This window comes from Solanum tuberosum, unplaced genomic scaffold (assembly GCF_000226075.1).
Source record: "Solanum tuberosum cultivar DM 1-3 516 R44 unplaced genomic scaffold, SolTub_3.0 scf00127, whole genome shotgun sequence".
Lineage (NCBI taxonomy): Eukaryota > Viridiplantae > Streptophyta > Magnoliopsida > Solanales > Solanaceae > Solanum > Solanum tuberosum.
Window position 1 is genome coordinate 695,187 of NW_006239058.1, and position 24,786 is coordinate 719,972.

General features: G+C 36.4%; 3 protein-coding genes across 4 annotated transcripts; all 3 read right to left on the reverse strand.

Moving 5' to 3' along the window:
- Window positions 1-431: 431 nt before the first annotated feature.
- Window positions 432-6,267, reverse strand: LOC102586503 (uncharacterized). The gene is made up of 6 exons (XM_006351414.2): window positions 6,082-6,267; window positions 4,888-4,933; window positions 4,370-4,496; window positions 4,186-4,262; window positions 1,034-1,131; window positions 432-767 (listed from the first exon to the last, which is right to left on the reverse strand). The coding sequence occupies exons 1-6, from the start codon at window positions 6,199-6,201 to the stop codon at window positions 732-734; spliced, it is 504 nt and encodes a 167-aa protein (XP_006351476.1). The 5' UTR covers window positions 6,202-6,267; the 3' UTR covers window positions 432-731.
- Window positions 6,268-7,042: 775 nt separating this feature from the next.
- LOC102586834 (ribonuclease J) lies at window positions 7,043-20,129 on the reverse strand. The gene is made up of 18 exons (XM_006351415.2): window positions 19,787-20,129; window positions 18,912-19,140; window positions 18,450-18,573; window positions 18,009-18,065; window positions 17,042-17,233; window positions 16,844-16,921; window positions 15,691-15,873; window positions 15,490-15,570; window positions 14,331-14,396; window positions 14,162-14,254; window positions 13,077-13,202; window positions 11,023-11,136; window positions 10,013-10,108; window positions 9,824-9,921; window positions 9,287-9,738; window positions 8,447-8,532; window positions 8,081-8,359; window positions 7,043-7,657 (listed from the first exon to the last, which is right to left on the reverse strand). Exons 1-18 carry the CDS (start codon window positions 19,893-19,895, stop codon window positions 7,562-7,564), a joined length of 2,559 nt encoding a protein of 852 aa, XP_006351477.1. The 5' UTR covers window positions 19,896-20,129; the 3' UTR covers window positions 7,043-7,561.
- A 942-nt stretch (window positions 20,130-21,071) lies between these two features.
- LOC102587176 (SWI/SNF complex component SNF12 homolog) lies at window positions 21,072-24,542 on the reverse strand. 2 transcript variants are annotated; one of them, XM_015310505.1, is made up of 3 exons: window positions 24,364-24,542; window positions 22,724-24,254; window positions 21,072-21,507 (listed from the first exon to the last, which is right to left on the reverse strand). In XM_015310505.1, the coding sequence occupies exons 2-3, from the start codon at window positions 24,229-24,231 to the stop codon at window positions 21,435-21,437; spliced, it is 1,581 nt and encodes a 526-aa protein (XP_015165991.1). In that variant the 5' UTR covers window positions 24,232-24,254; window positions 24,364-24,542; the 3' UTR covers window positions 21,072-21,434. The 2 variants fall into 2 exon arrangements, with proteins under 2 accessions (XP_015165991.1, XP_006351478.1); XM_006351416.2 differs by having other exon boundaries at window positions 22,724-24,527.
- Between the last annotated feature and the right edge of the window lie 244 nt (window positions 24,543-24,786).

A 24,786-nucleotide genomic window follows, 5' to 3' on the forward strand; every position in this document is an offset into this window, starting at 1 on the left:
AATATATATATATATATATATATATATATATATACTTCTAATAAAACTTTGTTCCACCTCACCTGCTTCTTTTCGAAGATAAATAAAATTTAGAAATTTATGATGTCGTTTATCAAATGATTGCTTTCAGTACTTCTATGAAGAACACAAATTCATTATTATTATTAGGCAAGCTAGTCAGATAGAAATTCAGTCGAACAACATTCATGCTTTGAGCAATCAGAATTTAAAATGATCAAAAATATTATTAGCAGCTCAAGAAAATGAAGAGGCAGAATGAGGGCAATCTAAGTAGTGAACTTTCACCTTGTAGTGAGGTTCGATTCCCCACCTTGTAATCCCCACCCCGACCCACCGGCCAAAAAAGGAGGTAAAATGAGCAAGTCCATCGGACAATGAAGCCAAAATTAGATTCAAAACTGACCAGAGTAGATTTTGAAAGACCAGTTTCATTGAGAATTTGCAAAGGCTAGCAAAAATTTGACATGCAGTTTCACATATTATGTAACTATTCAGGCACAAGTCTCACAATTTAACAAAATGCTATAGCATACAACAAGAACACAGAAACACGCAGAGAGCACACAAGAGTTGTAAGGCCATAAGTTGACTCTTTAACTAGTTGTAAAGCACCCATATTAGAGAAGTAAAAGCCTACTTTGGCCCAGCTGCTAGGGTGTACAAAATGGAATTTGGAATCAGCTGCCTCAAACTCTTGGAATATGCTTTAGTCATGTGTCCCCCCTTAACCGAGCAATTAGTTCATCCTGCCAACACAATTACATGTTGAGAACGTGTATTGAAAGAGAATGATATGCTACAGAATAGGCCAAATATTCAACAAAACACATCATTCAAGTAGAAAATCAACAACTACACCTCAATTCCAAACGCGTTGGGGAAAACACATCATACAAGTACTACTTATTATAATGTCTTTAAGGAGGATAAGTTACCGGGTAAAAGTATAACAGTGGACCACAATGAAAAATTCAAAACCTATATAAAATAAAAAGGTTATGCGAATACTTGCCTTCCTTCCTCTCAGTGAAAGACCTTTCTCCTTTAACAAAGCCCGTAGCTTCTCAACAGTCATGTTTTGTATTTCAGGTGCATGAGTTTTTGAAGTTTCTGCAGGAGTTGAGACCAAGTTTAATACATCACTAACTGTAAATGATAATATACATGAATTCATTCTACAAAAAATAAGTAGTTCCAACAAAGACATTAAAAACAAGAAAATTTGGACAAAGAGTAGGGAATATTTACAATGAGACATGAAAAAACATGATGGTGTCTAACTGAGAATATACTATTTCTTGTGCCGTTAAATTTACTTTTCAGGCATGACATGGTAAAGAAAATCAATAAACCTCCTTGTAAGTGGCTTCCACATTCCCAAAGATTTGGAAAGATGGCATTCAATGTCCCTGAAGGAATATTTACAGAAGTTAGAGCGAAGGCATGTTAATCGCCTTATTTCATGTCACTCAATGTCCCGAAGATAGATTTCTGGAAGAAGCTGTTATTCACCATCTAGTCTCATAAGATATAGTTATACATGTACTTGATGCTTGACAGTAATCCACACAACTTATTATTGGTAGTAAATGATAGGAGTATGATCTTTACCTTCTCATCCAAAATAAATTGGTAGTAAATGTTAATAAGATCTTATAATCTGTCCTAACAAGATTTCAGCAAATTTCTAGAGTAGTTGTGAATCCCCATGAATTTTTATAATTAATTCAGACTACTTTCCAGTTTAAGGATGCAATTCAATTAATTCCGAGTCAGGTGGGACCCGCTCGATAATAACAAAGTCATTGAAACACCAGTAGTTAATATTGGTATAGCTTGAAATAGCTAAGAAAGGATGATAAGAATTAAGGAAAAGACAAAATGAGAAGGAGAAATTGAAAACAAGGATTTTAATTCCCAGGACAATGGAATAGATGGTGCAATTAAAAGCAGCTGAAGGAATTAAATTAGCTCTTAATAATAGAGACAAAGTAAGAAACAAAATTTTGAACCAAAATAGCCACTACTGGCAGTGCCGTCCAGAAGTTAGCATCAAACTCGGCATCATTTTGCAAGCTGGACAGGTCGAACACGATGGTTGAGCGTTGTGCCTGTCCTAGCGTGATCCAACTGAAGAAGCCATTCAGAGGCATTTCGGGAGAGAGAAGAATTATTTGTTTGGAACAAGTTCTTGGGAGTTAGAGAGTTCTACTCCATAAATTCTACTTTGAGGTGAGTATTAAATGCATTTCGGGAGAGAGAAGAATTATTTGTTTGGAACAAGTTCTTGGGAGTTAGAGAGAAGGGAGAGCTTCTACTCCATAAATTCTACTTTGAGGTGAGTATTAAATGCATTTCCTAGTAGATTTGGTTCGCTAAATGGCAAATGCATTCCCTAACTCCTCAATATCATGGAAATTATAGATTTTTGACGAAAAACTCAAGAACTCACGTCTTGAAAATTCTAGGGTTTGACAAAGAGGTAATCCTTTCACTCTAATCTTGTATATTATGTTACATGTACATTGTAAACTATACCTTTGAAGAAAGATTCAAATTTAAACACCAATTCACGAAACAATAGAAAGCTAGACTTGAAATTGAAAAGTTTGTTGGTAAGGGAGATGAATAGTGTTGTGTTTGCTTGAACGATATCGTTTTGAGTTTCTAAAGGAGCAACTAGGTTCCATAACACGTGAAATGGAAAAATTGGAGTTAAAACTCAAGGATTTGACTTTCAAATTGGAAAATAGAGATTTTTTGCTAAACTAGTGAAGTTGGGTTTCCCCATTTGTGGGATTACACTGGGTTTGTTGTTGTTGTTGTTGTGAAGTTGGACTTAAGTGTTGGCCACATAGTTGACTTAGTTGGTATTGTTGTGAAGCATTATTGATTTACCGGAGCTCCTATATGTAGATTGTGAATCGTTGGCATCTTTGGATCTTTCAAGGGAAGATTTGCAGTTCTTAAAATTACATCCCCCTCACTTCCACTGCAAGCCTAGCCTTCTTAACTTTGTAACATATACTAGCCCTCCTGCCCACCTATTTTTCCTTCAATTACAAACCTAGTCTTCCCTCATTGTTCTGCAAATAATATTTTAGGTTAAGATTTAGTTCATGACATTACCTTAAAATATCAAGATACTTTTAAAATGAACCGAGACTATTTAAATAAAAAAATCAACGATTGGAAGTCGTTAGCCATTTAAATACTAGGGCCTCTATACCCTTCGGGGTGGCCCAGTGGTTTGGGCTTGGGACTTCCATGTTGGAGGTCTCAAGTTCGAAACCCCTTGCCAGCGAAAGTAAGGGGTTTGCCTTCTGTGTCGAGCTCATCGCACCGGGCTTGCCTAGTGCGGGTTATCTCTCCTATGTGATTTGCGAGCTATTGCATAGGAAAAAAAATAATACTAGGGCCTCTATACCAACCTATACGAGACTTTCCATTTTAGGATGTCCTACAATATTCCAAGGCAATATAACTAATAAGTTAATACATCCATAAGAACTTCTAGAATGACAATTTAAATTTAAAACTTGATGTGATGTTCTCCAATCAATATAAATTTTCAATATATATGTAATATATCCTTCTATTGCTCCTACTAATGTATAATAATCAAGTAACATCTTAAATTCCTTTTTGAAACTTAAACAGTCAGTAGTATTCATTGAATCATAGCAAATTTTAGAAGTTCTGAAACCAGACTTCACCAAAACCCAACTTACAAAAGAACCGGCAATACTAGTTACACCAAAACAGAACCACCAACCCCAACAAAAAAGCAAAGCAGAACCCCATATCTCTTAACAACCATTATGATAATTGTTCTTTTCATCAAATGGTATTTCATCAAATGGAAGGGAAGGAGCAGTCTTTTTGCAACAATACTACTGTTCTCTTTTTTGTGGACCCAAAAGTATTAGAGCTGGTATGTAAACTATGCAATATAATTTGAGCTAGAATACAATTTAAGCAAATGAAGTAATGGAGAGCTTAGGGATACTCATTTGCTTCTTTCTTTTTCAATTTAGCAATAGAATACATGAACAACCACAATAATTCAAGTATCTTTTCAGTGAAAGACCACTGTTTTTAAAAAAAACACATTTGAATGTACCAACTACAAAGACCGCAAGTGATGGTCAATAACGGGCACACCTTGGGCAGAGGCAGCATGGTTACTGGTGGTAGCCTTCTTGGCTGATGCCCTACTATCCAATGCTTTTTCAGCAGCTCTGAAAATTAGATGGTGGCAGGAGATACAAACATGTTAACTGTCCAAAGGTACACTAGCTAGTAAAGGATAGCAATAATACTGAACTAAGAAAATATGGACAATTACCTTTTTCTACCATTGTCATTTGAGGAAATCCCCTTGCCGTCTTTTGAACTATATTCACCTCTCTGCTTCTTAAGCATGAGAGACCTAATCAATATGTTTTGCTGGTTGGTCTTAATAAGCTGGTCCTCTGCATATACAACATTTTGTAAAATATAACTAGCAATCCAGATTGATGAAGAAAACAATCTAGCCTTGAGGAAGATGCTAAATGAGGAAAAGAAAAAAAATTGAACTCTTAAAAAGAGAGAAAGAAAGAAAAAAGAGACATTCGAATTGCATGAAGACACAAGATAGAAGAGATATTTCTATGATTTAACCAACCATGTACTAAATGAGACACAATGAGTGGATATCGATGCTTTACAATGACTTAGAATAGAAGTGTAAACCAAAAACTAAGCAATAAAATAACCATATGCGAGTAAATCCGTTCAAAGAACAAGAATAACAGGAGAATTAGAGACTAAATCAATTTTCACCATAAATAATTTAAAAGACATCAATATACAAAAACAGACCCGGAGGTGACGTTTCGTGATCGCAAACATATACTCGCATTCCACCCTGCATAAAGTTTCTAAATTAGTGGAGCTCAAAAGAACATGGAAGAAGCATTATTAAACATTTCCTGATAGCATCACTTTTCTTTTGATAGTCAAATTATTTTCCAGCTAATGCTGGTCAGCAGATATGATGGTAAGTAAACACGCAAGAGGCTAAGGCACATGGATAATATAATCTTAAAGTGAAGATAAAAGAAGGAAATACAAAGCTGATTGTTACTCTAAAAGGTGCAAGGAGGACGTTGAACTCAGATAAGAGGTACCAGTACCACCTATTATTTATCTTCCGAAAACCTTTCTGATCCTACACTGATTCACGCAGTGTTTAGAATCACCAACTAGTCATTTCTTTTGGACGTAAAACCTTATTACTGTCTAGGCTGGGGTTTAACAGTATTCCAACCAAAAAGCAAGAAGGGCCAGAACAGTTTCTCAATCTAAATTAACCCTTTTTAAGGTAAAATTACTACTGTGTGCATAGCTATGAGTTTGTATCACCATTTTTTTTTTAAATTAAGTGTGTTTGTAAAAACACCATGTTGATTATAATACCACATTCGGGGAGTTTTGTCAACATGTAAATCCCTAGAACTGAAGGAAGACAGAATTCCACAATAAGAATACTGAAGACCAAGTCCTGTGCAGTTGATAATAAGAACTTCTATTAGATGTACTAGTATGCTTGGTACAGGTACAAACAGAAGTAGAAAAATCAAATGAACAAAATTTTAAACTCCTCCAACCATCTCCCTCTCTGCGGATTTAATCTTAAAGATTAATAGCACTAATTTGTTAGTATATTTCAAAAATTATAAGTTCAGACCTACTATTATTGCAATCTTAATAATTTTGTACACAAACTTATACTCCGTGTTGTAAGTATATAAGGTTGTATCCGCCTCTGATCTCCCTGAACTCTGAATTTATTCCACCATAGATGAAAATAGATAAGTTTGGGACAATTATACAACAGTTATATCTACTCCAAAACATTAAAGAAAACAGTTTTATCTACTCAATTATACTATACGGTTCAGCACTACTATTAAGAAGTATTAATACCACATAAAAGACGTCAGTAAAGAAAAGGGGAAGAGGGGATGGTGCAAAAGTAAATTAGGGTTTTGGGAGGGAGAAAGAGGAAGTTACCGGAGTAGAGGAGAGGACGTTGGAGGAGAAAAGGCCGCGAGAAGGGAGGCCAGCTAGGTATTTGGCCGCACCGGGAGTTGTGGCATTGTTCGGAGGAATGGATGATGAGGTATCCTCCATAGTTGCCGCACTGCAAAACTGATTCAAGTTTAGACAGAAAAGAGAAAATACATTTTCCCCCCTTAATAGTGTTTCGTGGGGGCGGTAAAATAGAATTTGCTCTCATCTACATTAATTAGATTACTATAATATCATTTTTTTTAAAATAAAAATTGTATAAGTGGGCATAAAAGATAATTTCTTCTTAAAAGTTTAATCAAATGAAATTTCACGAAATTACATTAGTCTTTAGGGATTGTTTGATTTGTCAAAACTATAATTTGAATAACTTATTCTATTATTTATGGATCGCTTGATTTGTTGAGATGGTGAGTTGAATAACTTATTCTATTATTTATATGGGATAATGCATGAAGTTTATGTTATATGCAGAATTTAAAAAAGAATCAAACCACAAGAATCTCTTGTATATAATCTCATTTTTTACAGCTCAAACTTGTGACATTCTCTGATCATATGACATCAACTTTATTGGTTACATCGAAACGCCTCTTCTTTAAGATGGAAAGTATTAACCCAACTAAGGACTTAATGCTATGCATGTTTACTCATCTAATTCACTAGTATTTATTTTGAACAGTTATATTGCAAGAATAAAATTCATCTGAATGTCAACTTCTTTTTAATGCGGGAACCAAATAACTCTTCCTATAAACTAACTAATAATTTTACAAAAAAATGAATATTTTAGCTGAGCATAGTTAAGGATAAATATGACTCAGAGTGATGAATATGATTGATGGAGTTGTTCTTTTAGTCCAAAACAACAATAAAAAAAAACTATTAACTGTCAGATGCAAGGAAACATTACGAGTAAGATAATATATTACTGTAGCAAGAATTAATTAAAGGTAATTTGGAGGAATATTTCTATAAAATAATAATCGTCTTTAACCCTTTACTTGATGAAGCAATATTCCTACATCCAATCATCAAGGCATTCAATGCTATAGTTGGTACAACATGCAATACATAATCAATATGCCAACTCTTAACCATCAAAATCTCAGACAACTTTTAGAACCACTTTCAACTGTATGTATCCACTTGGAAAAAATTACCAGCATGACAAACCTTCCAACCTCTAAAATCACTAAAAAAAAACCATTGCAGAATTTACCCGTCCTTCCCTGGACTTATAAGGACCCCTAATAAATCAAACCCCTTCCCTGCCTTTGGCTTCATCTGAAGAGCTTGCGCAACAGCTAATCGACCAGAACAAATGGTGAAGTTTTGATCTGGCTTCTTGAATTTTAAGGGCACGTTAGTATTGTTGGATAAATATCAGTATCCAAACTCATGTATCCCCCCCAATGAAGAATTGCTTCCACAAACACTACCCGCAAGTACACATGTCCAATCATTTCTGGGCCGTTGCCTCCAAATCAGACAAGATTTTACTCATCTCCTCATAGTAAGGCCATTTATCCTGGTTTTTCTCGTCACTCTTGTTTTCCTGTTACAGAAAGCAAAAACGTTGATAAAAGTAGCCTTCCAAACAGAAAATGTCTCCACAAGAATTTCAACTGGATGCAGGTGAAAGGGGCGAATATTCATCTAAAAGGAAATATATAAATATTTCATGTATAGAAATTTGTATTAGCCATCTCCGTGTACCTACAATTCAAGATATGGATAAATCTTATTTCTCTCCCTTTTTCCCCTTGAGAGGTCACAACACACCATACAAAAGGGTACATCTATCTCCCCATTTTCATTTCTATGTCCTCAGACAGAAATAATGTGATATCCTAAAAACAAGTTCTAAAAAGGATAATCAAAATGCATTGTTTATTGTAAATATTGTTTCTATGCTAATCAGCACAACCAAGTAAATGTACATATGCTCAAGGAGGAAACAAGAATCAGAAACACTCACCTCATACTTTTGAACCAAAGAAGCCCAGAGAGATTTACACTGTCCAGGACTTCGATCAACTCCAATAGAAAGTAAATTTGAAGATATCTCTTCCCATAGTGCCATTCGTCCACGAACAACTTGGAACTTGCTGTGGAGTTCCCCGCGCAACGTAATCAATTTCTTTATCTCATCATGTTTCCATCTGTTTCTCTTCAAAGGCTTGGAAGATTTCATCATAGATTGTGGAAAGCCAGAATCAATTTGAATGCTCTCTTTTCTGGACGATTCTGATTCCTCCTGTGTTGAAGCACCAAATCTACCTTTTTTTAATTGATCAAGTAGTGATGATGATACAAAAGACTTTGAAGAATCATCTGATTTTACCTCAGTGGTAGAATATTCATCCAGTGAGTTTGCACTTGAAGTAGTTGCTCCATCATGCGTAAGTCTCTCAATATCCATATCATCACCTGCACGTAAAAGTTAGGGATGAAATGACAGCAAAATTTAAGCATGCATTGGATGCTTAAGATCAAATCATATCAGAAGACAAAATCAACAAGCAATTTCCGATTGAATATCTATCCACCGACTAATGAAATCGTCTTCTCCAGCAAAGAAATATAAAAGATGCTACTTTCATGATGCACAAGCATACTTTAAGCCAGCAATGGCATGCAATTTAGACAAAGAAAACATGTGAATTTTTTTCTTTGTTGGTGCTACACATGCCCTGAGAATTCCATTGTAGAGAGCAGATATCAAGCAATTGGATTTTTTATTTGGGGGACGGGGAGGGGGTCTCTTGAAGACCAAAAAGGTCAAAGTAGTAAAAACGTGCGAGGGATAGAACCAAATCTCCTACTTTTCACCCACTAAAGGGCTTCTAAATATTGGATCAACCCTTTCAGCACTTGGCATGCACATGACAAATATTAACCAAATTCTAACACAACAAACTATATGTGACCCCTAAATATAATTCAGTTCAAATAATGTTCCAGTTCTACTCAAAATTCCTATATACCAATGGGCAACCACCCTACCCTCTAGGCTTATTGGTCCATTTTATGAATGTCAAAAGCAATTATATCAAGAAGATCACAACATACCAACCCGAAGATGATTGCTTTGCCTAGCATCTAATCAGATTAGAAAACCACAGAATGCATTGGAAAGAATTACTGAACTATTTCATTGGAAAGAAGCATGAGAGGAACAAACCTTTCACTTGCTCAGCTGCATCATCAATTGGATAGCCATGGCCATTACCTTCTTCTGCACGTGCTCCACTTGCCTGTCTTCTTTTCTGATCTTCATCCAATACATTTCTCAGTGCTGAAATTCCAAAACCTACATGTGATTTTCCAGAAAGTTTTCCATTGATTTCATCAGCCAGGACTCCTGCAGGATTTTCAAAGGCAATGGCAATAACCTCAGGTCTTTTACTACTGTATTTCCTGACCAATTTCCTAAGAACTTCAGACACAGTTCTTTCCATGTGGGACAATGGGCAATTCAATGGACAGCTTGAAAGTGAAGCATGTGCAGCTTTATGGAGCGCATCCAGAAGTTTCCCTTTGTCAAGCCACAAGCAGCGTGTGGTTATTCTTATTTTTCCCTTCAAAGCTTTCTCTGTCATACCATCCGTGGATTGAGGACGTAGTATTTCCATACTGCATTCCAGATAGCTTACACATATCAGTATCACTATCACAAGGTGGAAAAATATGTGATGCATCACAAGCTAGAGAAAATTACCTGACCACTATAATACCATCCGAAGCAATTCTAAGTCTCTCATCAATACAAAGTTCAGCAGCTGTACCAAATGCTTTGTCACCATCACTAAACATCAACTGCAAAAAAAAAAAAAAAAAAAACTAGTTCAGTCTAGAAAACAAGATGAAAGAGTGCAGTTTTTATGTACACAATGAGAAAGTAAGAAACCTGCAACTTCTCCTTTCCTAAGGAAATGAAACCACTGGATAGAACTTTTCTGTTCCTCAAATGGGAGATTCCAAGCATCTCTCCGTTCTTGATAACCTATTCTCACACAGTTACAATAACAGAGGTCACTTTAAATCAGCATCGAGAATGAACTGAAAAGGCTTGACAACAATGCTTATGATACAAGACTGAATCATTCTCTCACTGCAGTTAATTCCCAATGATTGGAGCCCACTCATCCCCTTAATCATTCTTCAAGTCTATATATTCATGTATTTTTGAAAAATCATCAAAATAAATAGGATTTCACTTCTTGCATCCCATAGGGGGAGGCTGGAAATTGAACCATGTGTAATAAAAGCACTCTTTGGTTGGTCAGCTTCGATCTAATTCAGGTAAATAGAATATCAGTTGAAATAGTTGAATCCTTCAATTAGAATCTTTAGACATTAGGACCATTGGTCACAGAAAAGCTAATGAAGCAGAGAATATATCTAGCTTTCCTCAAAGACTACATTTATTTTTTTTGAGATAATTATCATGAGAGATTTTAACTTAGCTTTCCTCAAAGACTATATCTAGCAACAGTCTTTGTATGCAACACATTGCATATTCGACAAACTTTCCGCGAAGACTATATCTAGCTTTGGCAAAAATAGTGTTCACTGACAAGGGAGGTATAGTCTAATGGAAAGGGTCATCAATCTCTAACCATGAGGTTGGGCTTCAATTCACCAAGGAAGCAAAGTGGGAAAATCCATTATTTGACTCCTGGGCTTGGTGGGGGTGACGTTTACCGATACTCAAAGAATAAGAACATATATGGGGGGAAAACAAAAAAGGACAATCAGCCACATTCTGGGCCTAGATCAGTGAGATATCTACATCTGACCATAAAGACATGCTTTCATCATGATACAGTTCCCTAAAACTACAAGAATAGAAGAATGCCATTATGGATAAATTCAAGTATTCAAAAAGATATGCCCGCAACAAACCATACAACTTACAGCTGTATGCCGAATTCCAGTTGATTTCCCTAATAATTCATGCTCTTTAAGGAATAAGAGCTCGCCATGGACCGGAAGAAAATGTTGCGGCTTCACAATCCTTAGAACTTCTTCCTTCAGAACGGGAAATCCATCATCAATATTGCAGCTTAGAACATTGAGCATGAAATTGAAAAAAATGGATAAATCTTTTTTTAGGAAAAACAAATATACGGAATGAGAACTGTGTCATGCTCTGGGATATAATCTGAGAAACTGGAATTCTTGAATTTTGACACAATTTCTTCTCCCTTTCTTTGTTTCTCTAAAGCAAAAAAGATGCATAAAAATAAAAATCATTTTTCCCCTGCCCTTCCGCTTCTCTCTTCAATATGTCTTTCATCCACGGGAAACAATTTAGAACTAACAAATATAAGTCAGCTTAGGAAAAGTTCCCGCAGAGCGATTCACTTACCCGTTCCTCAAAATATCCCTTTTCTTGTTACAATATGAACCAAACCTTCTTCATTTTCTTGTCACAATATACTACAACAACTACATACATAGCTTAGTACCCCAAGTGGGGTCTGCTCCAACCCTGGCAGGTAGAGAAATTGTTTCTGATAGACCCCCAGCTCAAGGAAAGCAAAAATGTAACATTTATGGAGACACAAGCAGTAACAATAGGAACAATCATAGGATAGTAATGAATCGATGCATAAAAGACAACAAGTAGTCAACTAAGCATGAGAAATACGGAAATAGTAAAGTAATAAAAATACCAATACTAATACTACTAGCAAGAGAGACAAGACGTGAAACTATATACTACTAGCCTTCTACCCGAAACCTCGACCTCCACACCTCCTATCAAGGGTCATGTCCTAGGTAAGCTGAAGACTTGTCATATCTTATCTGATCACCTCCCCCAAATACGTTTTTGGCCTAACTCTACCTATCAAAGGTCATGTCCTAGGTAAGTTGAAGACTTGTCATATCTTGTCTGACCCTCCAGTGTCAACCTCTCACACCTCCTCACTAGAGAGTCTATGCATCTCTTCTTGACATGTCTGAACCACCTCAGCCTCACCTCCCGCATTTTGTGCGCCACGGAGGCCACTTATATCTTGGCCCGAATATCTTCATTTCTGATCATATCTCTCCTAGTAAGCGTACACATCCATCTCAACATCCTCATTTCCACAAATTTCATCTTCATGACATAAGAGTTCTTAACTAGCCAACACTTTACCTCATACAACAAAATCCATCTAACTACTACTTTGTAGAACATACTTTTACATCTTAGTGGCACCTTCTTATCACATAAGACACCAGTTGCTAGCCTCCATTTCAACCACCCCGTACATATGTGATGTGTGATATCCCTGCTAATTTCCTGATTACCTAGGATAATAGGACCTAAGTACTTGAAGCTCCCTTTATTGGAGATGACTTGAGAATCCAACCTCACTTCCACGTCAGCTACACAAGGCACATCCCTGAATTTGCACTCCACGTACTATGTCTTAGCCATGCTCAACCTAAAACCTTTAGACACCAAGGTCTATCTCCATACCTCTAGCTTGTCGTTAACTCCGCTATGCATCTTATCAATCATTACAATGTCATCAACAAATAGCATGCAGCAAGGCACCTTCCCTTGAATGTGTCGTGTCAATTCATCCATCGCCAAAATAAATAAAAACGGGCTACCTTTTTTTCTTGTCACAATGTGATGAAAGAAAATGCACATGATCTGATAACCAACTTTTTTATTTTGCTTCTATTAAGTGGAAGCAAGAATGATACCTAGATCACCCTTAAGTTAGTGAATGAGAGTCAGCCAATGAAGATCTAACAGGTACAACTTCTACTAGCTTCTACCAGCAAAAGGAAAAACTCAAGATAAAGTTCTCATGACTAAATGGGACTCGAGAAGTCAACAAATGAACCATTTCAATAACAGCCATTGTGATTCAGTAAGCTTGAGATTAGAGATTCACACACACATACCAAAAAAAAAAAAACCTTACTCCTTGCAATATAATTTTTCACTTAAAAGAAGATTTTACCAGCTCTTCACGATGAGCATGGCCGGATGTATGGAGCAGCTCATTCTTTCCCATCACTATAGTTGATCCAATATCTGATATACGGTTCAACATTTGCATCACCCGGGTATCATTACCAGGAATCACCTATAAAAAAGATTGTGTAGCTGATTATGGCAGTTCAACAACGTTATCAATTATCTTTCTGCAAACTTAAGACTTACAAAGAACACCTCAAGGAATCTTTCTCTTAAATAGTTTCAAAAGAGACAAAAGCATTAACAAAAATCAAGAAGATATGTTCCTAAGTATTCATCATATAAATAGGAAAGAGAAATTAAAGAAAAAAGATATTCAAAGTAACCAAATATTGACTATCCTAACTAGTTCATCATCCAAGCAAAGCAAACAGTGCAAGGATACAAATCAAGACGACATTTGCTGTCAACCTTCCTTCTATGGAAATTTATCCCCAATAGAACCTTATTTTGCATCTCTTCCTTGTGTTTATTTCACTTTTACTATTTTTGTTTGGTGTTGGAAGGAGTCTCAGCAGCATGATACTATTCAGCTCACAAAGTGGGAAATTTATAGTTCACATCATTTAGAGTAGATGTTCTTTGCAAAGCTACTAATCAACAAAAACCACCTAATTTCATATGGCAGAGATGTTGTAAAGCAAATAATCTCTATTAGAAGTAAAGCATACAAACTCTTTACACTAAACATGCCGATCATGAGGTAGTGACAGGAAGCATGAAATGGCAACAACAAAGCACAAGAAGAGCTATCTAGGGAGAAGCTACAAACACCAAGACTAAAATTCATAGACCATCAGTACATTGGCTGAAAGGAGATGAAAAGGTTGGTAGAAGAAGACCGAGAATAAGACTCTTCCCTTTGGCTGGGCATGCATGTATCAAATAGTCTCTCAATGGAATCAGAACTAAGGCATTAAAAGATTAAAGTTAATATGACAAAGTCAAGACATGGATGATGTTAATTAATTAGATACATCAGCGGATAATAGGAATCCTGAGAATGAATTTGTCATGAACGAAAAAATTCACATTGCCAGGAGTTAAACAATACAATTTATACGGTACCTTGGCTGAATATAAAACTAGATCTTCTTTGTTTAATTTGAGTGAGTGACTACTTCCATATGAAGCAAGATTCAACGCAGCACGTGGTTCTGCCTGACACAACAGAGACTAGGTTACATATTCTGTAATTGAAGCTTGTAAAGCTGGCAGACACATCAACAATACTTACTTGAGAACCTGTTGTCACAATCAGCAAATCTTTTGGGGCATAAGCGTCAATATCTTCCACCTTTACCTGAATTAGATGTGTGTACTTATGAGTGGGGAAGAATTAGAATATGAAGAGTAGATTTATAAGGAAGAAATTTAGGAAAATAGGCACTGTTACAAATTGAAAATACCCTTTCCATATTTCACTAGTTGCTCTACACAGATTAGACAATGATATCATTCAAAAATTTGAGTGATAATCCTCACTCAATGAATGCTCAAGGTGTTTAGCTCCCTCTATCCTCAGATTGAGCAAGACATTTGACTTGGATTCTTCAACTTTAACAGAGTAGCAGATCCAAAGAGAAGACAAAATGTAATGAAGTTGTATGACAAGGAAAGGAAGGAAACTCCACCTCCCTTTCTTATCCTCCCTCCCCACCCACATCCCTGGTCCAGAAGATCAGAAAAGAAGAAAAAAGAAACAAACAAGGCTTGTTTAGCCTCCCTTTTTTTTAATAACTGTGGTATCTGAGCCAGCTTGCGCACATCTCGACTAATTCCACGGGATGTCTCCCAACTCCCACCAGCAGGTACCAAGGCTTTTCTGCCCAACACATTTCAATTCAAGTAACTTTTGGACAGGCCAATAACCCGCCAATTTATTAACTCGGCCCATTTTGACCCATCCAAATTCAACACAACCCATCCATTTGACACCTCTAGTGTAATCACAAAATCTCATACAATCTATTAAGTCACACCATTGAGGAAGTGACCCCTCCACTAGAACTACTCTTTAAGGCATTAAGATGACCAAAGTGTCCTTTGCATATGATGTCAATGAATACAATTCAGGGGTGATGGTGGAAACAAAGTTAATTTCACTGCATGATAAATATTAGGTAAAATTCTGAATATCTCATCTTAATACAATTGAAATAAGAGTTTTTTTTTAAATCCTCGCCTTATCTTGTATCGATTTTACACAACCCTCTACCATTTATATTTTTTCTTATGGTTTACACATAACTATGGCATAGAAAAATATGTAAGTCGAGACTTGTAAGCTTAACAGTCTTGTACAATTGTGCATGTTAAATAGCATATCAGGTTCTTTGCAAGAAGATAAGGCATGTCCTCCAGTCATAGGAGACCTTGACAACTTAGGCCATTACCAGAGTTGATGGGTCGATTGGTGCCTTCCCATCTTTCCATGCAGCGTCAAGATACGTCCTCAAAGACATGCCAACAAATACCTATTAAACAATCATGTTATAATCTGAATCTGGGAAACAGAAAAGATAGTCTAAACAACATTAAAAGATCATGAGAACATGTGGAGAAGATTTAATTAACAGAGATGAGAGACTGTATACCAGCTTTCTGCCGGTCAAGTCAGCTGCAGCTTTCACACTGCCAAGACGATGAATGTTAGATGCAAACTGGGTAGTGATAACCCTTCCTTTGGCAGCTGAAATGAGCCTCAGCAACGAATCTGCAACTACAGTTTCACTGAGTGTCCTTCCAGGGGAAAGGACATTTGTTGAATCACTCATCATCTGGAAAAAAAAATACTCATCAATAATTTCTTTTAGGTTTGCTTCAATGAGAAACATATCCTCCATTTTTTCGTCCATGAAGTTAAACTTAATAGAATGATGAAAAAATAAATAGAGGTGTATGCACATAAAGCAAATAGGGATATAGGACTAAAGATAAATTGGATATCCAGTGCTGTCCCTGGAAAAAAAGATCCAACAACATATGCAAAAAAATGTACATGTATGCAAACTTGAGAATAAGAGATTTATAAACTCAAACATTATCATAGTTAAGAAAGACATAACAAATTATGCATGAGAGACAGGAGAGATGATTGCAGCTCAAGAATGTAACAAGGGGTGAAAGTAACACTATATTTGAGGCAAGCTATGAAATAATTTCCAGTTATGAAGCAAAGAACGAGTACAATCAAGAGACATAGAGTGCTATATGCATCACATGTTCAAAATATATATACCAAAATATAAAATAAAAGACTTTTTTTTCTACATAAGACGTATTGTTTATAGCACAGGAAAGTTACAATTACGAAACTGTGGTGTTAATCTAATTCAAGAGGATTCTTCAACACTTTTAGGCAAATCTGCATGTAAAGAGAGACAGAGACAGAGAGACTGAGCTCAGAGCACGGTGGGAGAATATACATCATAGATATGCATGTATACACTCAATAAAAGAACCTAAAATCATCCAAAAATAACACATAATATACAGCTGAATATTAAAAGGAAAAATGAAGGAGTTCACAGAAGATGTATCTAAGGATGTACATTTCATCTAACTGAATAGCAGTTGCAGTTTACTACTACAGAAAGTAAATAGTAATTCATTTGCCGACCATACACTCTTCAAGCCCCTCAATATGTATAACTTCACACATTATTTCAACAGGTTGAACCGAGTCATTCTAAAAGTAATACGTCTAATTGAAAAAAAGTAAATTCCTTAATAAGATACTATCCGTACCAAAGTAACACCTTCTTTTGAAAGTTCCTCAAGGGCCTCACGGTCAAAAACCTTCCCATCGAGTGGTGACTCATCTATCTGTAAAATACAGAATACTCATAATGCTACCAATCAAAAAAGAACACTCATAGGGTAAGATACAGATCATAAATCTAAACATTTTTATGGATGACTTATAAGAAGGACACAGTGTAATACCTTCCAGTCACCTGTATGGAGGATGGTACCATCAGAACAACGTAATACTATTCCACTACAATCTGGAATAGAATGGGTAACCGTTATAGGTTCTACCTCAAAGGGCCCAGCCGTAAATTTCCTTCTTGTTTTAAATACCTTAAGCCTAGATGGAACAAATATCCCAAACTCCTTCAGTCGCTTCTTAATTAGCTGATTACAAAACAATAGAGATACTTAGTTCAATAGAAATTGACATGTAACACTGTTGAAAAGTTAACAGCAAAGAACATGATGTTCCAATAAATAAGTATGCAACAGTAGCCAGTAGGTATTGGTGTCTCAATTTGTGTGTATGTGTTTTGGATCATGCTCCAACAAAATTGAATAAGCTTTGCAGGCTGAGCCTATGAGATAGTATACCAACGACTAGACCTTGTTCATTTTTAGAAACGGACCACTTCACCTTTGTCCATTTTAATAACAATAAGAAATCCATCCAACCACTTATAGGAAGGAGAAAAGAACAGAAAGGAAATTAAAGAAGAAGATCAGACGGCTGAAGAAAGACGAAACAAAGCCAAAGGTAGAGAGAGAGAGACCAAGGATAACAAATATAATAGTCAATAAATGAAGGAATTTCACTTTTTCTATTCGATGAGGATAAAAATGGAAGACATATGAATGCAAGACTGAAAAGACGAAAAATCAAGTAATTTCAGATTTGCCTTTGCTTGGTAGGAGAGAGAAGACGAAAAATTTAGTTCTGTTACTGTATCTCAAGGATAAGCAGATACAGTATGCTTTCAACCATTTCTCAAAGAAAAGGTTTCCACTTCAATTTGAGATCTTCTCCTTTCTTCTTTTGAGATAGAAGGCAGATTATGGTTTTATGAATTTAGGCTTCAAAATACCACATATCCTTGTGAACATAGGATTACTATATAACCAAAAGCAGTCAAAAAAAACTTGTAGGATCTTAACAAACCTCCATTGTAAACGATGATGCAAAAATCGGGGTATGAGAATCCAGAGCAGGAATTACCTGTTAGGATAACAGATGTCAAGGCAACATAAACTGAGCAAAATACACACAAGCATATTTGGCAATTAAACAAGAGGAACTGGAACACCAAGAAATACACTCCATGCATCAGAAAAGGCTAACACCAAACAATTCATAAAGGGGCATGGTATGGTAAGGATGAGAAAATTCTTACTGAACCTATCAAATAAAGGACCTCAGAAACATGACCTATAGACAGCAGGATAAGTTCTGTATGACATACATTAGTTGCTTAGAAAATGTTAGAAGTATGATTCTCTAAATCAGATCCAGTGTGTGAGTACATTGTCCCTGAACCGAATATGCAAATATATTTCCATCAGTACACATAAAAATATGAATAGATTAGAATAGAAACTTTACCCACGGCAGCGCACCAATGTGGTCTTCATGTCCATGGGTTATAATAACTGCTTCAATTTTGTGGCTCCATTTCTTAATAAATGTTGTATCAGGAATTATCTTCTGGACACCAGGCTCATCATAGCTGGAGAGGGCATCCAATAAGATCCCAAGTCAGTCCATGACAAAGAAATACGGACAATGTAACTAAATTCAAAGCCTAACACAGCTAGTACCATCTAAGGAAAGAAATTCTTTAGATAACTTATCATCCTTAGTAGGAACTTTTAACTTATAAATAAAAGTTTAGAGGAGCTTTCAGTAGGAAAAGATGACAGGACCCCTGGACCTCCACCATTAGATTAATGACTAAAACAGAAAGAGTAATCAAAGAAGATTCATTAAAGGGAGATTCTGCAAAAGTTTCTACACAGCAATATCATCGTTAAAAAGTTGCACGAATGGCCAGTTTGTAACACCTACCCTGGGAACATTATTCCAGCATCAATAAGAATATAACGATCATAATTTCCAACAAGCATGCAATTCATCCCAATTTCTCCCAGACCACCAATAGGAAGAACACGTAAAGGTGGGCCATCAGACCCTTCATAGAATTGTTCCATCCTTCGTTGGACAGAATCATCGATGCTTCTTCCAGCGCCCTCCAATTTATCAGGTCTTTTACGAGGACCTTTTGATCTGCGTACACCTGAAATGACACCAACTTTCAGCAATAAATAGAATCACCAACTTTCAACAAAGTTCTTCCCAACAGCAGCTTCAAGAAAGCAATGGGATGTAACAACTAAGAAGCAAGGAACATCTCCGAGCTAAATTATTTTACATTAATACTGCTCATAGTGTGTATGTGTGACTCTTACATACACGTAAACATACAATTTACTCACAGGTAATGCAAGAAAAGATACAATATATGTTTGTAAGTGTATTCATAATCAATGATACATCTACTGACTTTAACAACAAAACCAACTATAGCAGTAAGGGACTTCATGGCATACTGTGAAAATCAAGGATAACATTACAGTGTAATATTAAGTCAATCTCAAACACGATACGAACTGCAACCAGTAACTGGAACCAATTCAATAATGTTTATTATATACGAGGCAATAATTTACCCACTAAAAATAGCTAAGCATTTAAATTGCGATTACTTCATTTCCTTTGTAGTTTTATTCACTGGGGAAATCATTGTTTCATCGAAGTGAACAGATTACTTTCCAATACTCCAAAACTTCTCATTGCATTACTTCACTCTTATCATTATTCATTGCTTCAATTCGAAAACAAACCAAAAAAAAAAAGGAAGGCAAAGTAAAAACGCCACGTACCTATAGAAGAAGTAGATGGAGTATAGCAAGAAATAAAATGTTTTCTAGGGTTTAGCTGGTGGCATAGTTTGTACGGACAGAGTGAAATAGCACTGAAAGCGGCGGCCATTTGGATGAATGCTCCGGCACTGGTTACTCCTAACTACTGTTGAAGGTATAGGAATGGCTGTTTATAGGTAACAGAGAAAGATATGGAGGAATTCGAGAGCTTATTGCTCCGGCAACTGCTGAGGGTTTAAGGAGGAGGAGCGGGAAATGGAGAGTTTGGTTAGCAGAGAGAGATAAAGGGGAAGATGATTTTGTTTGCTGAAAGATAGAATGTGACCGTAAAAATATCTTTCTTATCGGTTTGGCTTTCGCTTAATAGGAAAATTGAAAAGATTAGAGGGATGATGGAAGGCACGTGACTACGCAAATTTAATTTTATTTGAGAAAAATAAGCAAGCAATTGATCAATGTTGATTTACTTGGAGCATGTGTGTGGTTTGAAGGTTCAAATAGAGGAAATACTATTGATAATCTTGACGAGTTGGGTTTGCAAGGGGGAAATATAATTTATTTATTTTTAAAATGTACTATATATGTTGTTTGTAATTACAGTTTAATTATTTTCACATTTTTTAACATATAAATGCGGAGATAAATAATTAATTACGAATTCACCAAAACTAAGTTGTTTTAGTTCAAATTGTATTTATATGAAGAAATTCACAACATATGTATAGAAGTTTTAGAATTCAATATTAACAATCTATAATTCTTATTCATAAAGTTCAAATTATGATTTCTCTCTAGTATTAATATTCAGTCACATTCATACTAACATACAACTCAATGGAGTAAGTACGATTCTATAGTTTATCGAAGTTGCACATGGTAAATCTCACTCTAGTGTAATAGCGCCTACAAACAATACAGAAGAGGTAAACCGCACTAGACAAGTCTCGTGTGATGATTTCAACCAAAAAAGCATGCAATGGGTTTCGAACCTAAGATCCCTACACAAATAAATTTTATTTTTACTAGAACATGATCCGTTGGATTATAACACTAGTAGTCAAACATCTTTATGAAATGTGTAATGCGCATGGACGTTTGAGGCAAATTTGAGGCTCTAATCAAATACAGTGCCAATTGTCTGTCCATACATTGAAAGAGACTCACTTTGGCTCAGTAAAAACAACTTCTGTTACAAAAGAAAAGCATTTATGTGCGTGCCTACAGAGCTTGTCTTGGTAGTGAGCTGTTGTTATGAGCAATTTCCTATTTCAGCATACATCTAATAAATCACCATAAAGTCAATAATGGCTAACTAGAAAATGCTGTGTAGCTGTGAATTCTACTCCAGCCATTAACAACCAAAGCATTTGGCCATTTCCAACATAATTACAATGACACTGGATAGTAACCATAATAGGAATTTTACCAGTTTCGAAAAAGAAAAAGTAACCATTTGCATCGCAAAAGTTAATTCCTCTTTATCCTTTTCTTAGGGTGCCATTGACAAATCCTAAACATTCAAGCCCTGCTGAAATACAATACAATAAGCTCTTTCACTATCAGCAGAAGAAGATTATTAGAATGCTTCTACATAAGATACCCTAGTTTATGTCGGACATCCGTTGTCTAAAAAATGGCCCGACAAGTCCTATTTTCTTGCAGAATGGTCAGCACCAGAAGCATGATTGCGGTTCAAGTAGCGGACGACGGCGTCTTCAGTCCTATAAGGTTAACAGAAAGTAGATTAGATGATCTGAAAAGCTTATGAGGTACAAATAAATATAGATTATCTTAGACAGATCAAACAAGACACTTTCGAAGTTCAAACAAAAACATAAATTATAATGATTGTGAATAGATGGAGATCATGTTTTTAGCCGGCTGCATTCTGATTAAAAAATCTTCATCTGTTAGATCAGAGATGTTCCCAGCATTAAGATAACATGATAACATTATATTTTTTTGAGAAAAGACATAAAGTGAGGTGTCTCGAATTTTCAAAAAGCACCTTAACCATGCCGGCATCCTATTACCCCACAAAAGTATTCAAGACCTTTGAAAATAGACCATTTTGACTCGTTTACTCCCAATGTTTGTTTTCACGCAGATGAAGCGCGTGAATGAAACTTTGCTTCCAAAAACAAATTAAAAAGCGCCACATGTCAGTTCTTTCTCTATTATTTAATTACTTCCTCTTTTGATCCTAAGTCAAACGCGCTAATCCACTGCGCTATGCTGTCTTAAAAAAATCATCATCTCTCTTGAACGAAATCACCCCAAAAAGGTAAGAACTTTCTAACAACTTGTTAATTTTCAGTCGTTCAGGGAATACTCCCCACGTCCTAACATACCTAATACTGAAAGCCCATTCAAAATGGACGGGAGAATCATAATCGGGGTCCGGTGACGGAGCCCCGGCGAAATTTTCAAACAACGAGCAATGCCAAAATGAGCACCAGAATGAACTTAACACAACACAACAAAAAGGCCCAATTGGTAAGCTTCCTAACAATTTGAATTTGCAAATTAGGGAAGTCTCAGGTGAAGGAATTCAAGTTCAATTTGCAAGCTCAACGCTTTGGGTCGGGTTAACCCCGCGTTTTGTTAATAGTTAAATTAAATTAATTAATTAAAAGGAGGTGGGCATCACACACATTCAAATTCTAGGATTGATGAGCAAACGGGTCAAAATGGTCTATTTACAAAGGTATTTAATACTTTTGTGGGGTAATAGGACGCCCGCATAGTTAAGGTGTTTTTTTAAAAAATTCGAGACAACTTCAGGTGTTACTTTATGTCTTTACTCTATTTTTTTCCTTCTGGCGGATATAGTGACCATAATATTGAACAAAAAGAATATCATTATACAGCATTGTGAACACAGGGAAGTTAAAGGCCAACTAATAAACAATTAGGATACTTAGGAAAGAAGCTTACCAAGTCTGATTGTAGAATTCAGAACGTCTCTCCATTTCTGAATCACGGGTCGAATCATCAGAAACAAGCTTAAGATCCCTAGCTTGAGATGCAACTAATGCATTAACAAAATCGGTAGGTGACTGACTAAATCCCAGGAAGAAAGCTCGCCTTCTCTGATGTTCATGGATTTTTTTTATAGCGGTGGAAATAGTTTCATCATATGCATCAATATCCTTGTTCTTCTCTAAATCAGATAAGAATGTGGACAATTCCTTCTGCAATGTGAAGGGAACATCAACCAGTACATCATAACAAGTGTTCCCAGCTGGGTTACTTCCAGATAGCTTAATCCTGTGCTCCAGGTGAATAGGTTGAGGGGCAGTCAGATGCGGATTAATCTTTTGGGGAATCAGGGAAAATTTCAACTTTTCATCTCCAAAAATCTTCCTTAGAGAAGGATCACAAGTGAATGAGGAGGTGTCATGGGATATCTGTAGCTTCTTAGTTTTTATGTAGTACCACAGAGCAGCTAAAACTCTAGCTCGTGTCTCAACCTCAATACCAAGAACTTCCTGCAAAGCTGGCGATAGTTTAAATTTCTCAGGCATATAATTCATCTCCAGTCTGATGATTGCAGTAAGCTCCTTATCCCCTTTTCTCTTGATCTCAAAACCCTCATGAAGGGCTGGTGATCGAGAACTATCCCACAAAATTACATGGTTATCAGGATATAGACTCTGATCCAAGTAAACAGTAACTTTCTTGAAGAAAGATGAAAACTTGGGGCAAGCAACACTAAATTTCTGCTCCTTTTCAGATGCTAGAGGACCCGGCCCACCTCCCAAGATCCTTCCAATAATCTTAAGAGACCATGAAGCTGGCTCATCAGAATCGCTGTCCGGATTAGCTGGTGTCTGATTAGCGAAAGTATTGAATACATAAATTCTGAGAGTTTTCTGGAAACGCGGAGGACTCTTAAGGGATTCCAACATGTCAATCTTCTTTCTAGAAAGAACAGCATCTACACGACCCTCGATTTCAAGCAACTGAGAGTAAAGTGCTGACTCGGGCAAACTCGCAGCCACCTTATCGGGTATAAACCTGTCAGAAACTTTTCGCTTTTTCCTACGCACAGCAGGGGTTAATTCCATTGTCTTTAAAGGAGAAGCAGTTGCTTGACCATGGTTAGATGAACCACCAGTCCGAGAAGGTGGTCTATGGAGCACTTTTCTTGCACCCCCAGAAGCTGTATTGGGTGTAGAAGCAGCAGGGGATGAGACACCAGCATTGGTATTAACCCCTGAAGTGATGAAATGGCTAAAGGCCTGAGCTTGACCTTGAAATGGGGCATGAGATCGTGATTCAGATAACTGAAAATGGCCAGGGAAATGTGAACCACGTTGTGCTGGTGACTGGGAAAAGTGACGAGCAGCTGGTTGATTATGGTATATCGGCATAGATTGAGGAATTTGCATTGGAACTGAGGTTCCTAAACTAACATTCTTGACTGGATTATTGTTATTCATAGCGAATTTCTACTTAACAAAAGCTGCAAACCAGAATGCGAGATCCTAGCAAAATTAGGGTTCCTTTTCAAGTATTACAAGAGAGGTCTTCATAACAATTACACAAAACACAAAAAGGAGGAAGAGGAGAACCTGAAATAGAACTATACCGGAAAAATAAGAAACCGGGAGGAGTTCGCCGGAGAAAGAGACGGAAGCAGCAAGTTCGCGGCGGAGGGAGAGCGGAAACCGGTGGTCGTTCACTGAACTTGGCCCAAGTACTGCAAGAGCAGCTAAAATAAATAAACTCACTTTTTGGCCCACAACACGGCCCCAAGTTTGTATAATTACATTTCGTAGTTATTGACATACTAGATATGGGACCCCGTGCCAGCACGGGGCCCAATATATGTTACTGTTTATGTTTTAATTTATGTGGTACATATGAAATTTGAAGTTAATCAATTTTTTAGTATGTTTTTATATATTTTAAGTTGCTAATTATTTGTATTTAGAGTATGTTTTACGTAAATATATTAGAAATCACAATAATTAACAAGTTAATATAAAAAAAAA

Coding starts and splice junctions, on each gene's coding strand:
- LOC102586834 (XM_006351415.2), bottom strand. CDS start 19,895: ATGGCCGCCGCTTTCAGTGCTATTTCACTCTGTCCGTACAAACTATGC. Junction 18,066..18,449: donor ACATTGGTGCGCTGCCGTGG/GTAAAGTTTCTA, acceptor TTATCCTAACAG/GTAATTCCTGCTCTGGATTC. Junction 17,234..18,008: donor CATCATCGTTTACAATGGAG/GTTTGTTAAGAT, acceptor TTTTGTAATCAG/CTAATTAAGAAGCGACTGAA.
- LOC102586503 (XM_006351414.2), bottom strand. CDS start 6,201: ATGGAGGATACCTCATCATCCATTCCTCCGAACAATGCCACAACTCCC. Junction 4,497..4,887: donor TCACGAAACGTCACCTCCGG/GTCTGTTTTTGT, acceptor TTGTATATGCAG/AGGACCAGCTTATTAAGACC. Junction 768..1,033: donor TTTCACTGAGAGGAAGGAAG/GCAAGTATTCGC, acceptor TTGTGTTGGCAG/GATGAACTAATTGCTCGGTT.
- LOC102587176 (XM_015310505.1), bottom strand. CDS start 24,231: ATGAATAACAATAATCCAGTCAAGAATGTTAGTTTAGGAACCTCAGTT. Junction 21,508..22,723: donor GAATTCTACAATCAGACTTG/GTAAGCTTCTTT, acceptor TTAACCTTATAG/GACTGAAGACGCCGTCGTCC.